Source organism: Siniperca chuatsi, linkage group LG21 (genome assembly GCF_020085105.1).
Source record: "Siniperca chuatsi isolate FFG_IHB_CAS linkage group LG21, ASM2008510v1, whole genome shotgun sequence".
Lineage (NCBI taxonomy): Eukaryota > Metazoa > Chordata > Actinopteri > Centrarchiformes > Sinipercidae > Siniperca > Siniperca chuatsi.
Genome location: NC_058062.1, coordinates 3837284 through 3854183, shown reverse-complemented (window position 1 = coordinate 3854183; position 16900 = coordinate 3837284). Strand labels below are relative to the sequence as shown.

The following is a 16900-nucleotide window of genomic DNA, read 5'->3' as shown; positions in this document are numbered from 1 at the left end:
CTCCTGTGTGCACTGACGTGACAGTGAGCAGCTGTAACGAAAGAGTTTCCCCTCTGGGATCAATAAAGTATTTCTGATTCTGATTCTACATAGTAGAGTGCTGAATGGGTTTAATGTACTGTTGCATTTTCATTTGAGAAATGTTCATCATCATTATTATTATTATTATTGTTGTTAATACAGATTCCAATTTGGATGAACTTTAATGTTAATGCACTCTTATCATTTGTTATGTATTAATCTATAGAATGAAAAGGTTAGGGTTAGTGTTGTGTATGGAAGACATTAAAAATATCTGTACTAATATACAGTTGCTGTTCTGAAGTGCAGACATTATAAAAACAGCACATCTTTATATTGTAATGAAAAATGAACAGAAATCTTTCCAAATAGCAGCATAGTACAGATCAAGAACAAGTGTAAAGTTCACAATCAAGTCCACAGAAAGAGCAATTAATAGAAATGTTATTTTTTTGCAAATAAGATTTAGTTGGACGGCATCTTTAGAAAGAGAAGTTTGAAACAGTCATCTAGATTTTTTTTATGCATTTACTATTTATTTTGAAAGCATTAACAGGAAGTGAAGGGAGAGTATTGCGTCGTTCTTGACACTTGATCCGGTAAAACCTTTCACAATAAAAGAGCTGACAGCGACAGTGGTGTAATATTTTATCTACAACCAAGTTTGTAAATGGACAAACATTCAGGAGAGCATTTATTGCATTACATGGGTGCGATAGGGTTCATCTTGTTTGAACACAGTGTATATTAACACAGATACAACTGATTTATCACTAAAATGACAATGGAGGGACTTCTGTAAAAAAACAAAACAATAAGAATAACAATAAATATCTGTATTGTCACTTATAACTGATCCAATGTCTTTACGTCACAGATAATGCAGAAAAAATGAATCTCACACGGACAGACTGACAGTGGTTGCAAGCATTTATTCAAGGCAATGGCAGTGACAGAGATTGTACAAACTAAAAATGTTTTTAAATTTTTGGCCATCCAAAAATGTATAAAATACACTGGTTGTTTATTATAGTTTGATATGTTCCACTTATTACACTAAAATACAATTTGTTTACGTTGAACCAGAGCAGACTGTTATGTGCAAAGGGGGGGGTCCAAATGCATATTCTCTCACATCCCAATGTCGGACAAATTTGTTTGGATACAGTTCGTATTTGTGCCTGCAATTTTTCAAGCAGATAAAAGTTATTTCATAACAAATTAATGCTTTAATTTAATACAGTTTATTCGACAAAACATCACACTAAGAATAAAGCTTTAAAAAATGTATTCAGTATGCTATCTACAAAAAGTAACGGTGCATTTCTTCACATGTGCATATCTGATTTATTTTTTCAACGAGACCATGAAGACATATTAGATTTTGTTTATTTTTGTTGATTTTAACAACAAATTGTAGATGGTGACTGTTCATTAAGCCCCGCCCCCTTAGTTGCTGTTGCTATGTCAGCTAAGATATCTGTTCTCATGCAGCACATACACGGTTTACAATGATAACGGTGGCAGATTTACCGTCGAAATTCATAGTAATTTTTTAAACAATGGGTCCTTGATTTAAGACAGAAGTAAACATAAGCAGCTTCTCATTTCTAGCCGTTGATTTTGCCGGCTGAAATAACAACAACAGTGTTGCTGGCAGATTTTATCAGCTGTAGCTAGCTAGCTAATTAAGATAACATTAACCATCCTCCATGATTTGGTTAAAAACGCTGTCTCCAGCTGACTTAAAATGAGAATCTCATAAAAGGGGTCTTCAATATGCACTTAATGGCTAGATACATAATATTGTGCTAAGGTTGTGAGGCTGAAGCTAACAGGTCCCAGGCTAAAAAGTCAGCATCCTCACCAGTTGATGATCCATGTAGAAAACATGGAAATAAAGAAACAATATTGATGTTGTTGTATTGCAGTGTAGCGCTAGCTTAGTTAGTCCCACAATTACAAGTATGATAAGGAAAAATGTCAAATCAGACAATATTTTCTTTTAACATAACCCCTCTTGGCTGGTTAGCTTACATGCTTGTTATTATTTTCAAACAGTATGTTTTCACTGTGATGAGGACTATTTAGTAAACGTAACGTTATCTCAGGTAACGTTGGCTGCGGCTGCAGAGCTGCTAACGTTAGCCTGATAGCATCCAGGACCAGCTTCCACACAGCGGAGAAATACTAGACAGCTAGCTAGGCTAACGTAAACCTGCAACCCCACAAACTAACTACAATTAGTGATATGCTCCTTGGCTTTGGAGGTAACGCTCAGTTAGCTACTGTAGGTAGTAAGCTAGTTAGCCAGACACGCTAATGTTTGCTTACATTCGAGCTGATAAACACAGTTTAATCAGCTCTCTACACTTTTGCTCTTCTGGTTTTGGTTTTGTAAAAGTCTTACTACAGCCCTTTTTATGGTTGCTAAGCTATGATTGGACAATCGCTGTTTGGGGGGAGGGGTTTAAAAAACAGTCAACAGTCCAAAAGTTTGATAAAAAAAATTTCAACCAAGACAATTAATTTTTTATTCAGATAATTTTCTAATTCAAGTAGCTTCCAGTATGCATGGCCAATTTAATATACTTCTTATCTTTAGACATTAATGTTTCATATTTACAAAATGATAAAATGTATATTTTCACCTTTGTCAAAAAAAAATGTTTGGTCTATGTAAGCAGTACAGGTAATAGCATTGTAAATGTTTAAGGAAATTTAATATATGTGTAGAGGAAAATATTACTTTGGAAAAATAAATAAATCAATAAATAAATAAAACTTTTTTTTTCTCTCATAGCCACACAAAAAACTTTTAAAATCTAGATCTAAAACAGCGAAATAAATGTTTGTGCTCAGGAGGGAAATCTAAACATTTGACTGTTGTTTTTTTCTCATATAGTGCATATTTGATAGACAGCTACTCTGACATTGTCAGGCAGTATTAGTTTAGGGTTTAGGTAAGATACATGTCACATTCATTCTACTACAAATGTAATGGATACTAGAGTATTTTTTAAAATTCAGAATGAGATAAGTTCACTGTGTGAGTATTAGGCTAAAGCTGGGAGTTAGATATTCAGTACTGAAGAAACACACACTGCAGTCCAGTTTGTTAAGTAGAAGATGTAATAAAACAAGTCCTTTCCAGGTCTAGTCTCTAAGGACACGTTCACAACATTCAGAGGAGTAAAGAAACCGACTGAACCTGAACTGAGCTTATAAACAGATGAAGGAAGGAGATGCTCCTGTGAAGACTCGTCTGTGCTTTCAAAACTCGTGTCTGTGATACATGTCTGGGTCGTAGTATTTGGTGACCACCACTCTGTTGGCAAACTTGCGGCCGGTGAGAGCTTGCATGGCTTTCTGACAGTCTGCAGCAGAAACGTACTCCACAAAGATCTGGAATGAAAAACAACTCGGTCAGTCGGGTCCTGAATGGTATGAAGATGAAAGGAGGACCTCAGATCTATGAAGGGAGAAATTAACACACGTTCAGAGCTTCCTTACATGTGTGTAAAGTTCATTAAACAGTTACAAAAACGTGAAAAAAATAAAGTTGGGTTTTTACTTGGGACTGTCTCATGAGTCTCAGTCCTGGATGCTTCCCACAGAAAAGCTCAAGGAAGCGGCTGAACGCTGCTCTTTATCTGAGGTGGAAAGTTAACCAGACGAACATTTGTCAAACAAACCAGTTAGTCTTCATCCCTCCAGTCTTTTCTCTTGTAAAACTGAAAAATACTGTTTGAAAACACTTCAGATTAATCACAAATGTGATCTTGGTGTCTGAGTTTTTCAGAGCGGCGTCTTCTTCGCGTCATTGCGCTGTGCCAAGCCGTAATGAGCTCATCGCTGCCCCCTGAGGCCAGAAAGTGAAAAACACCCACTGGTATTGAACCACAGTTGTTGTGGCTGTTTTTTTCCACAACAGCCAAAAGAGGCAACAATGACAATAACCCTCCACACTCGAAAACAAACATCGACAAGCAACACAAAGGTTAGATTTACGCGTTTTCAAACAGTATTTTTGGATGATTAACTGGATGATGATTAACTGGTTGACAAATGAACATCTGGTTAACTTTCCCACCTCTGTTAAAGAGCAGCACACAGTTGCTTCCCTGAGCTTGTCTGTGAGAAACATACTCAACTTATTTGTTCTACATGTTTATTTTATATACTTTTTCTATGTCTGGCGGGCTGGCCAGCCCGGTGGAGGTATGGGGTTAAGAAGGAAATGGACATTGAGTAAAGGTGGATGGGGAGACTAGGAGGGGTTTGTTTTGTAAACCATTGCTCCTTGATATCTTTTCAGTTTAACCTTATTTTAAAAAACTGGTTGGTTTGACAAATTGTCTGGTTAACTTTCCCACCTGTGATGAAGAACAGCTCACAGCCGCTTCCCGAAGCTTTTCAGTGGATGAGACTGTCCCAAACGGGGCAACAGCTTCAAAAGTTACCATGAAAGCTACCGGTTTATAAAAAGGATTCAATATGAACTTGAAAATGTTTGTCTGTAAAACATACACAACAGCAGAACTCTTAAATTGAAAATAGCTCTCAGGAGCTGTTTTTGGTGTCTGATTTAGCAGAACTTTGACAACATTTTCACAACAGCTACCAGTTTGAAAGTTAAAAGCAAAGACCGTTAACGACCCAGTGAGTGGTGGGTTTGAGGGTTCATGTTGAAGCCTTCTTGAAACCTCGTCTCTTCCATGCAAACACAGGCCGAGCCTTCCCAAACCAGAAAGAGACAAGCGAAAATTCGTGGGCGGGCTCACCTTTCCGCAGCCGGGGACTTCCACGCCGTCGACGGGTCGGGGGATCTCGATGGAGCGGACGCTGCCATACTTGCAGCACTCCTCGCGGATGTCTTCCAGGATTTCCTCGTAGTCCTCGTCGTCCACCAGTTCCTCGGGCATCACCATGTTGAGAAGGCACAGCACCTCTGTAGGCAGGCCAGAGTTCTGCAGCCTCTGAAGCCCAGGGACCTGCAGCGTCACCGGGGTCTCTATTATGGAGGTCTGTAGGCGGAGGAGGAGTCGTACACATCAGCTTACACTCAAGATTGTTACAATTAATGCGGACAAATATCACCACAATCCAGACTCACAGCCTCAGTCTCGTTCCAAATGTATTTCCCATAAAGCCTGCTGCCCCCCCCCCGCCTGTTTCTGTATCTTTGGCATTCCTGCAGTGGATAACATGTTGGAAGTAATCTTTCCGTTGACCTTTCACTCGCTCCATCTGCCATTGTGAGCTCCTTTTGTGCTGGAAGAACAGAGTCTATAAAGTGTAGTGTGTTTACAGTTTTATACTAACAGGCCGTTTTAACAGAAGACATTAGGAAAAGTAGATAGTAGGAAAAGTACAGGTACAAATATTAAAATTAATGATGGCTGAATTCCATTTAGCAGCTGGTTTCATTATAGTTTTAATTTTAACCTGATTTCAAGATTATTGCTTCCCAGGAAGCATCGGTATTTCTAACTATTAATGATTTTTAAACATATATTTTGATAAATACAGATATGACAATCCCTTTTTAAGACAACACTTAATTTTCTAAGGTTTGCTTCTCAGATTTTATTCTCTCACCAATTGTTATAAGTTTAAGTTGTTTTTGGGGAGCATCTAGCCATCTTTTTCTGCGTGCAACAGCGTCAAAGGAGTTGTTTCCAGTTAGTTATTTCTGTGTTTTTAAGGTTTGGAATCAGTTTTCTTGCACATTATCATCTGCACACAATGTCCTTCCACAAGTCAAATGTTTTATCTTTCATTTACAGATTTTACAGCCAATTTTATTACTGTATTAAAGGCATGGAGTACTTGAGAATATACCAGAAGCTGGCACTATTTCAGTATTTACAGTATGGCAGTCTCTAGCACAAACTCCTGTGTAGCTGCAGTTACTTTTCCCAGTAAACAGGAGTGAATTTTGTCAAGGAATCCTGGGAAATACCGGGATGTTATTTCCCGGCCTTCAGCATTGATGTCATTAGTAACACCTGTGCTTTTCCTACTGCAATCTTTAAGGGAGGTAAAGGGTAAAAGGAGTCCTACTCACAGGATTGGCGTTTTTAGCTCCCACACTCGCCCTTTGGACGATCAGCTTTTTGTCGCCCAGTTGCATCCCATTGAGCCCAGCAACTGCCTGACAAAGAAAACACACATACCTCAAAGTAACACAATCAAACAACACAGCTGATAATCTCAACACATAGAAACTATTTAAAATCGCTACCTGATCAGTGGCGCTGACGTCTACATATTCGCAAAAGGCGTAACCTTTTGACAGTGACGTGGCACTGTCCTTCACTAGATTGAACGCTTTGAGAGGCCCAAACGATGTCAAGAGCTCCTTTACCTGCAAGAAAGAGTCCGACAAATGGATATGAGACTGATAATTCACAATGAACATGCAGTAACCTACAGAGTGAATTCTACATGTCATCACAGTCTATTTAATAACATGATTATTGGAAACAAAATGTGTGCAATTAAATAGAATTTGCTTTGGTCGTTTGTACATTTCTGCAGTTTACAGATTTTGCATTTGCTATCCTGATTCAAAAAAAAGAAGAAAGAAGAGACGGGAGTGCATCAACATGCTCATGTCTGTTTAGGAAAGACGTGAAGAGTAAATGCTGATGATGTGGACCTGAGCTACATCTGGGGAACAACAAAATAAAATCCTGAGACATCAGAGAAAACTGCTGAGGTCTTCTAAACTGTTATTGAGACACAGTTATAGATATGCAAATGATATTGAAAGAGTAGTGATAATCTGGAATTATTTCTACGACAAGCTGAGTGGTAAAAGGTGCAAGGTGAAATAAAAAGAAATGAAATTGATCTTCTATAGATAACTTTAAAAGATTGACTTTTATTGTATTTTGCCAGCTACAGGCAAATTACATCACAACAGTTGGACAATATGTTTATACTTTCTTACCTTTAAATTAGAAGCTGAATGCCCCCCCCCCCCAATAAAACCACCAGCATCAACAACAACAACCCCAAGTCTTAATGATCAGGCCGTAACCCAAAATCCCCGGGTCCTAAACGCGCTCCAAAAGCATGATGGGAGAAAGAAAGCAGCCAGTAAGGGAGCCTGCTGGCTAGGAGTGTATCCGTGTGAGGACCAGAATGTCTTACTTGCCTTTTGTTACATGTTGGCATGGCAGCAGTAGATGAGTACTACTGAACAAATTATGAGCGCAGACTTAACGATCTTACAGGCCCCTAGCTGGGGACAAAGTGGGGGAACAAAAATGAAAGAGCTGTGAGTATCAACGCAGTGGCAAAGACTGCAAGTATTAAAAATAAATAAATCAGTGAATAATATACATCAGGCTACATGTGCTCTGCAAGCTAGGTAAGAGTAAATGAGACAGAATGGACAGCTAGAATTAAATTCACCGTGTTAGCAGAAAATTTACACCATCTGCTCACCTGACAGCCAAGATGGAGCTCTACTGTAAAACTGTTTAGTGCTTGAAAGCATTAGACTCAGTTGTGACGGACCTATTTACTAGCAAATATTTCCTCTGACTTTTGATATTCTCAAAGAAAAAGTCCACTTATACTTTTACTTATGATTCATTTCCAATGTTGAATGCATTTCTGGAGTTTTTAGTGACTTTTTAGGTGCTCTCACTTTCCTTCAACCTGCCTGATTTTGCCCATAATGCCTTTCTGCAACCACCAGAGAATGGGCCTAAACTTATTGGACTCAGTTAATAATATGTCCTAAGTAGGACTGCAAGTGTAGTCCAACTGATACTGGATTTTTGAGGCCGATACTGATATTATAATGATATATTGGCCGATATTATTTTATTCAATTTTTATATATAAACAACAATCTTGATACGGATCTCTTAGATTGTTTTTTTAAATATTGGTGACCAGGATACATACTGAGTGGGACATTTTACAGTTGAAAATAAACTTGTAAATTCTCTCTGGTAGACAAACTATGCAATGATGACACTGTTTCTAAATTACCTCAAACTTAGTTTAGCATATACATATACTGTATATGACATATACACTGATACGATATATCTGCAATAAGCTCATATAGGCTGAAATATTAATATTAATTAATCTGTCCATCATAAAATAAATAATAAAATGCCCATCACGTTTTGTCCGACCAACAGTCCAAACAATTAATCGATCAGGGCTGAAATGAACAATTACTTTCGATAATCTTTTTTCAATCAATCGATTAAATTGTTTGGTCCCTAAAATGTAAGAAAATGGTGAAAAATATCAATTACAATGCAAAGATAACAGTATCAGATTGCTTATTTTGTCTGACCAAAACTTCAAGACTAAATATACAAAGTTTATTATCATATAAGAAATTCATTAAAACAATAAAACAATTAATCAAATTTTTGTTTGCTGTGTACATCAGAGGCGCTGACACCAAAACCATTTTACCACTCATGGATAACCAACAATCAAAACAAATCCAGAAAAAAAAACTATTACTACTATTATTTTTAGCTGAAGGTTTTTTACAGTGGACTTTTTCTTTGACAATATTGACTCAAATGAATAGAGAGCAACATTAAATACCATACAGAAATAAAAATCAGCTTATCAGCCTCTTATGTAAATATACTGGACTTTGCTTACCTTTCTTTATTCAGTATGCTTTACATGAGAAAGGTATAAGCAGTTCACTTAGATAGCCAAGTCACAAAAAGTTCTTATAATACTCATATGTGATTAATGACATGATATGATTGTTTGTTTAATATCAAATAGTTTTAGCAAAATAAAAGCTTATTTAAAAAAAGCTAATTATCGGTAGAAGTTGTCCATTGTGAATAATTTAAAATATCAGATACATATTCACAAATACAAGTCATTAAATGTTAACCCTATTGTTTATGTTTTCCCCTATATTGTGTTAATGTTAATTGTTTTTGTCTTTTCTGTATTTCTGCTACGGGGTCACGTCCTGTTTCTGGCTCTGATAAACATTCAGCTTTTTTTTTACTTGTTACTTATGTTTTCTCTCTACCACAACACACTTTTGATTTTTCATGTCATAAAGAAATGTAAAACATATTTTGTGCATGTTTAAAGTGCGACAAAAAACCTCAGCAAGTGAGAGAAAAATGAGGAAACATGAGTGCACCTGTTCAGTCTGTTTTCAGTTAAATACCTGATCATCGTTAAGGTAGTTTGGCAGGCCTCCTATAAACAGTTTGTGGGGGGAATCAGGAACGACTGTGGAGACGACGCCTACAGAGACCAAAACAACAAGCAAAGAAAACATATTCTATACTAGAGAAGCCATTTCTGAAGAAATTGTGGGTGTGAATGCTGGCTGTGAATGATACATGTTGAATAATACCAATAATGTATGAAAAATGTGGAATATTTTAAGGTTTGTTGAAAACCTGAAGCCAAACTGAATTGCTGGCTTTAAAAGTTTAATCATAGCAATAATGTATGAAAGATGTGGAATATTTTAAGATATGTTGAATATCTGACACTAAACTGCAATGCTGGCTTTAAAAGTTGAATAGTACCAATTATGTATGAAAGATGTGGAACATCATGATTCTGTAGCTGAAAGCAGAAATGGAGTTTATTGAAGAGAGACAGAAACAGGAAGTGTGAGAGATGGACAGAGAGAGATTCACACCCAATTATACAGCAGAACATGTCATCACTTAGTATTACTCAGTTACAAACCTGGGACGTGAAAAGCGGGCTGCTCTGAGATACCAGGTAAAGGCCGATAGTCGTGAGGTCTTCTAATCTTCAGCGATTGACCCTGGAAAATGATTCCATCGAAGGCCATGGCCTGTGTCGTCTCATCTACAGACCGAAACTAGAAATGAAAGTCATTTTGAGACTTCTGCTGCAGAGGCGTCGTCACAGCAACACAATGCCAACTTATAATAGTGTGTAAAAGGGACAATAAGCAGCATTAACAGGTCTCTTACGGTTACTGCACGGCGTGTTACTGTTGGAAATAAATGTTCATATTAGAGATGAATCTACTTTGTCAGCATGTGTGTGTTTATGTGTGTGTGCAGGCTGGTTTATGTATGTAGAAAATACACATGCAACATGTATGTTGTATGCTTATCCTTGTAAAGCACTTTGTAATCTCTAGTTTTGTGTATAATTGCTATATGAAGAAGCTGGCTGATCCAACAGAAATACTGTAATAATCACAGTACTCTGGTATCTGCATTTTCCTCCTATTGCTTTGTTATAAAAAACAAAACAAAAAATAAGTTTGACTCTAATTTTCAACTTGAGGTTTTCTTGCAAAAATGTAAAACATCAAACGATACAAACGCAGCATGCAAACATTTTCACGCATGTAAGAAACAATTAAAAGCCTTCTTTAAAGGTAAAAAGGCATCCTGTGTGATCAGGCACCTTTTACTATAATGTTAGTTATGCTAACATATTATTATCATATATCATTTTGTTCTGTGGAGAAGCAAAAATGACTTATTTTACATTTAATATTAATCCTGACACTTTGGGATCTTTTAAAGCAACAGTTTGACATTTTGTGAAATATGCTTATTCGCTTTCTTACCTTTGGACAGAGCCAGGCTAGCTATTTCCCCCTGTTTCCAGTCTAAGCTAAGCTAACCATCTGCTGGCTGTAGCTTCATATTTAACAGACAGACAGAGAATGGTATCTCAGCAGGTCTTCTCAGCAAAAAGAGAAGAAGCGTTTATCCCAAAAATGTCAAACTATTCTTTTAAATTAAGACTTTGTGAAGGTAGCAGCAGGAATATATTTTACACGACAGCACAAACCTCAAGGAAAGCAAAGTTTTTGTCCTGATTAATCTGCACAGCGAGTACAGGGTTGCTTGGGGCTTGTGAAAGGCCTGCAAGCCGCATCTGAGCATTGAAGAACTCTGCCATGGACTCCTGAGGAGAAAGAAAACAAACAGCATGGCTGGAAACACCGCAGCACGAACACATCAGTGTAAACAGGAAGTCAAAGAAAAGAGACTTTACCTCCGTCACGCCGAAGGGAATATTTCCAACATAGAGGCGTCTGGCTTGTCTTGTCATCTGACTGCCAACTATGGGCACTTGTGTCGGTGCCGCAGCCACTCCAGTGGTGGTCGACGTCGCCAGCAGAGCTATTGTTGGTATCTGCCCGGCCGCTGAGGGAACACAAAACTGTTACCTTCTGCATCTCCATCATCTTATCAGGGAAAAGCAATGACTCATTTCTAGGTGATTCATTTAAAGTAAGCATGAATCTGTCCCCTAAAATGTCTGTACAAATATGAAATAAATATTGAGAGAAGCTTGTTAGGCTGATGGGAAGAAACTCAGACTGTTGATGTTCAAGTGCTGTTTCTACCTCGAGTCCAGTCTCAGCAGCAGTTTTATGATTTTCTTGACTTGTTGGTCTCCGGACTCTTTCTGTTTCTGACTTTTCCCACGTAACTAAAATATAAAAAAAATCTCTACTTTTACTTAAGGTTGGTTTATTTTGTCCTCAAGGAAACACCTGCAGAAACCTGTATATTTAATCTTCCTTAAATAGATGTGCAATACGTCCAGATACGGCAAATTAGGATAAAATACACGCACAATATATATACTTTTATTTTACTTATTATTATCTATTATTTTATTTTTCTGGAAATAGATTAAACAACCAGATATGACAGTCTGTTTGTGGCTAGATATCTGATAAATAAATACTTCATCACATTGATTCATAAATCATATAAAAATGAAATATTGCCATAAAGCCGACGTGATCAATGGTCTAATACAGGTTTTTTCCCCCTATATTTGTTTACATTTTGGAAAATTGGCACCTTTAAAAGTATGCTGAATTAGCTATTAGCAGCTCCTGTTTGCAGTGAACCCATGGATGCACAGACAACTATCACTGAATTACTTTGATACTGAAAAAAAACTTAAAAACGTGATGATTCTCAGGCAAGTTCTGGCGTTATAACGAGCGTCTTTTTTCTATGATTTCTAAGCAGATTTATGGATGTTTTTACCCCATGGACATCAGGGACAATCATGTATTGTGTAGTGTAAGTCACACTGATTCTAAAAATATGTGTATCATGTATGTGTGTTCAGATTTGACTGAGTTATGACTCAAGGAATATGAATGTTGCCGTTTTTAACAAGAATGCATGCAAACTCCTAAAAAGAAGTACTTGTAGCTGTAGCTCTGAAGAACTCAGGGGCTAAACAAGCAGGGAGAACATGATAAGTACCTTGCATAGCTTTATATTGCATTGGTGTGATGTGTTCAAAGCCAGGAGGAGGCACATCCCAATATTTGCAGGTCCTTTTCTTCCTCGTTCGCCTCGGAGAGTGGCTGGACGCAGAGAAATGACAAAATAAAAGCTTCAGACTGGTGTATTTTCACATTAAAAGCCTGCCCGGTGGAGCAGTGAGGTCTGCCTCGATGCTCTGCAGCTGTTAGCCGGCTGGTTTCACCCACTGACCTGTGCTTCTTGTGGTCCCGGGAGGAGCTCCGGCGGTCCCGGCTCTTCCGGTCTCGGCTGCGGCTTCGCTTCTCTCGGCTGCGGCTCCCTCGGTCTTTGCTCCAGCTGCGATGCTTGTCGCCTCGGGCGGGAGATCCACTGCGGCTCCTCTTTTTGTGTCTTTCTCGTTCTCTCTCTGTGCAGAAAGCAGCAAGCAATAATTACTATACTTCTGCCAATAAATACTCTGCATTCATAAATAACGCTGTATGTAGAAGAGCTGCAACGATCAGCTGATTCATTGATTGACAGGAAAATAATCTGAAACTATTTTGATAATTAATTTTGAGTCATTTTTCAAGCAAAAATGCCAAACATCCTCTGATTCCTGCTTCGCACTTGTGAGGATTTGCTGCTTTTCTCTGCTTTATGCAGCGGTGAAAAGTAATTAAATACATTTACTCAAGTACTGTGCTTCAGTAGGTACTTGTACTTAATTGAGTATTTCCAATTTCTTCTACTTTATACTTCAACTCCACTACATCTCAGAGGGAAACATTGTGCTTTTTATTCCACTACATGTATTTAACAGCCATAGTTAGCCTACTTTGAATTTACAAACAAAACATATGATAAACTAAAATATTCTGTATTATTATAGATTAAAGGCCCGGCATACCCACACAGGTGTTTTCAGTTATGTGGCTGATTAAAACCTGCAAAGCTCAACAATAAGAATGAAAAGTTGTAACTTGTAAACTAACAGGAAATCCCCTGAAGTCCCAAAAAATATAATTTTAATCTTGTGCAACAAGATAAAAACTTTTACATATTTTATTATCTTGTGCACATAAGATAAAAAAAAAAAGCATTATGCCTTTTGGCACTCTGAAAGGAGCCATTTTTAAGTTTACTTTAAGTACATTTTGCAGGTAATTCCTACGCTAGTAAAATATTAGTGCAAGACTTTTGTAACAAAGTATTTTTTACATTGCGGTATTGCTACTAGTACTTTGGTCAGACAAAACAAGACGTTTCGGGCTTTAGGAAGTCATAACGGGTATTTTTCATTTTTTTTCTTACATTTTATTTATGGATTTATAAATTCATCCTTTATTAATCTAGAAAATAATCAGCAAATTGATCAATAATGAAAAAAGATCGTTAGATGCAGCCGCAGTATTACTGGATTACTCATATAATTTACAATTAAGATTATCACACAAATTTCTACCCAGTAAATATTTAATTAATGTATCTGTTTCTTGCTCATAAATACTGAAAATTACCTCTTGCTATAATTACTGTAGCTGGGCTATTTCATGCAGGCACCTGCAGGTAATTACATTTTTCTAAAAACAGTTATCACACAAGGTAAAATAAAGTGGCACCTCAACATGTGCAAAGTCTCCTTCCTATATTAATTACATGCTCTGAAACCCTCCAGGCTCCTCCGACCACTGCATCGTATTTCTTTGAGAAATCTAGTTTAATGTGGCCTTTCTTCTTGGGAATGTCGGGTAGAACATGACTTGAGATCTTTTAACAAATCGATAAGATGTACTCTTCATTTCTGTACAGATCTGATCCACCCAGTAGCTCTGCGTGGATTAAATGTCAAGTTTTAGATGAGGTATGTTTGGGTGGAAGGTTATTCTTTTCTTTAATACCTTCTTTTTCTTATTTTCTTTGTGTCTGGGAACCTTCTTCGTGCTGTATGTAACTTCATACATCACTGCTCTACCTCGCGGTACTTAAGTTTATTATTTATTTCCATTATCAGTTAGTCTGACAATTATTTTCTCAATTAATAGATTTATTGTTTGGACTTTGTCAAAAAATAGTGAAAAATTGCCCCTCACAGTTCCCTAAAGCCCAACGTGACCTCTTCAAATGTCTTGTTTTATCCGACTAACAGTCCAAAAGCTACTAAAAGATAGTTTATCACATAAAACAAAGAAAAGCAGGATATCATCACACCGGAGAAGATGGCATTTAAGTATCTATTAGTTGCAGATTATTTGTCTGATGATTGACTAATCAATTAATCATTTCAACTCTACATGAGTATCTGTCATCTTCTCATGATTGTGAAACATTGTGAAACTTTGTTTTGTTTTTAGGCGAGCTACATACATCAGAGTTATGATGGGGATGATATTGATGATGAGCAGTATTATTATCATTCATTACATAATTCATTAATTATATATCATAATTATATATCATTCAGTAGAGCAGCGAAGTTGTTTATATTATTGATGTTTTGTTGTTGTTGTCAGGGTGAATAACATAAAGTGTGAGATTTTGTATTAGTTTTATTAATAATGTGTTGCAACAATTAATAATGGGTGCCGAATTGAAAAGTACTACATAATGATTCAGAAAATGTCATATTAAGTCATTTCTACAGGTGTGTATCTTTGCAGAAGAGGACAATATTATAAAAGGCGCAAGATTTTAATGGAGTTTTGCATCTTGCCGTCTCGCGCAGGAGAATGGCAGGTAAGTTCACTGTGTACTCACACCGGTACCCAGACTGCGTTCACTAAGTTACTGTATGGAAGGTTTAGCAACGGCTGTATGGTGGCTATAGGATGAGGATGTGATTACCGGCATCATGAAGCTAAATGTTAATTATGCTAACATGAAAAAGGTAAATAAGCTGAGTCATAGCGTGGGTAACTGCACGCTAAAGTTGCTGTAAGGTCAGGTTATTCATTCATAAAACAATGTGGGGAGCTAATATTATATTACGCACTATGCAAGCGTTGCATTGCTAGCTTGAAGACCAAACTGGGGCACGCACACAAACCGTTAATACTTACCTTGTCGATTCTCGCTCAGCTGTTTCTCAAATTCCTCGAAATCCGACATTATACCGGTTATATTGCTGTATAAAAATACAGCAAGTCTGACGTGTCTGAGGGGAACGATAACCCAACCAGCCGGCTGTGTCAGTGCAGCAAAAACCACCAAATCTCTCCGGTGTCAAGACGGAAACAATAAACACACAACGTCCGGTTGAAACCTTCAAAATAAAACTACTCACACGTAGCTTTTTTAAAGTTATTTACACACATCAGTTACACAATTAAATACAAAATACAATGAAGATATGACAGTTTAGACAGTCTCTGGTTGAAGCGCCAGAAAATGCACACGGACAGCAAAAAGAAAAACAGCAAATTGTCACATCCGAGAAGCTAAAACCAGAAAATGTTTTGCAATTTTGCTTAAAAAATGACTGAAAAGATGAAGCGATTATCAAAATAGTTGCAGATTAATTTTCTGTCAATTCGCTAATCGATTATTCGACTAATTGACTCATAAAAATGTAAGCCAATATTGGGACCTGGATACCAACTGAAATTATATGGGATTAAACAATTAATACATGAAAAAGTAGTAGTATAAATAAAATGTATATGTACACAATTAAAGATAATAACTGTTTTTAAGAAGAGCTTGTAAATAATACTAATGCTAATGCAAATATGTTTTGTAAAAACTTTGTTAGCTTTCAGAAAAAAAAGATACATTTTTAAGATTTTGGATTTAAGAGAGAAAATGAATATAGAGAGGAATTTGTATACAAACACACACACACACACACACACACACACACACACACACACACAATTACCACACAAAATTTTCAGCATTGTAGTTTGTGGTGTTTACCCAGTTGCAAAAAACAATAGTTAAATAGTGAACAACCGCTTTGTTGTACAGAAAGATTCATGCATACGGTTTGTACAAGAACTGAAAGGGCAAAATGCTTTTATTGTGATTATGTCAACATCCGGTCACGCTGTCTAATTTTTATAACTTGATTGACAGAATTTTCGAGCCTTTAATATCTTTACACATTAAACATGATCAGCGGGATTGTGTTGCAGCAGCTATTCATAAAATCATTACCAAGTTGGAACATAAAGTAACTACTAGCTAGTTTCAAACTAGCGATTTACTAAACCAGATTATATCGTAAAAATGAAAAAAAAATCTCTTAGCTAGTAAAGGCTTCAGTAACTGTAAAACGGTTGCTAGGAAACATCTATAGCACTGTCCAATCAAGAGCAATAAACTATGTAAACAGGAAGTCATTGTAGCAACACAAGCTAGCATAACTATTTAATCTAATTTAAGTTAATTAAAAATTGTTTTAAGCTAATTAAAATTAGTTTTAGAGGCGCAAAAGATATATCTTTTATAAATGTATATTACTTTGTTTTATTTATGTCAGCATACATGGAGAAATGTGTGTTTCAAAGTTAGTCACTGTTGTATTCATACAGTTTAGAATAAGTGAGAAATGTCTGATTATGCTAAGCTAACTGACGTTATTTACTCATTTAGTTAAATTTATTGGCATAAAGATTCATAATTTGAGGTATGTT

At 36.7% G+C, this 16900-nt stretch overlaps 1 protein-coding gene across 1 annotated transcript; it reads right to left on the bottom strand.

Annotated features, from left to right (window-relative positions):
- Positions 1-933: 933 nt before the first annotated feature.
- On the bottom strand, positions 934-15489 carry LOC122869235 (splicing factor U2AF 65 kDa subunit-like). The gene is made up of 11 exons (XM_044182013.1): positions 15326-15489; positions 12519-12693; positions 12285-12388; positions 11047-11198; positions 10840-10956; positions 9748-9886; positions 9212-9291; positions 6269-6391; positions 6092-6178; positions 4806-5048; positions 934-3426 (listed from the first exon to the last, which is right to left on the bottom strand). Exons 1-11 carry the CDS (start codon positions 15372-15374, stop codon positions 3295-3297), a joined length of 1401 nt encoding a protein of 466 aa, XP_044037948.1. The 5' UTR covers positions 15375-15489; the 3' UTR covers positions 934-3294.
- Between the last annotated feature and the right edge of the window lie 1411 nt (positions 15490-16900).

Bases quoted from the DNA above. Each gene is read 5' to 3' on its own strand.
- LOC122869235 (XM_044182013.1), bottom strand. From the start codon at position 15,374: ATGTCGGATTTCGAGGAATTTGAGAAACAGCTGAGCGAGAATCGACAA. The intron at 12,389-12,518 runs GTCAGTGGGTGA...CTCTGCGTCCAG, and splicing joins CGGGACCACAAGAAGCACAG to CCACTCTCCGAGGCGAACGA. The intron at 6,179-6,268 runs GTAGCGATTTTA...TTTCTTTGTCAG, and splicing joins ACGTCAGCGCCACTGATCAG to GCAGTTGCTGGGCTCAATGG.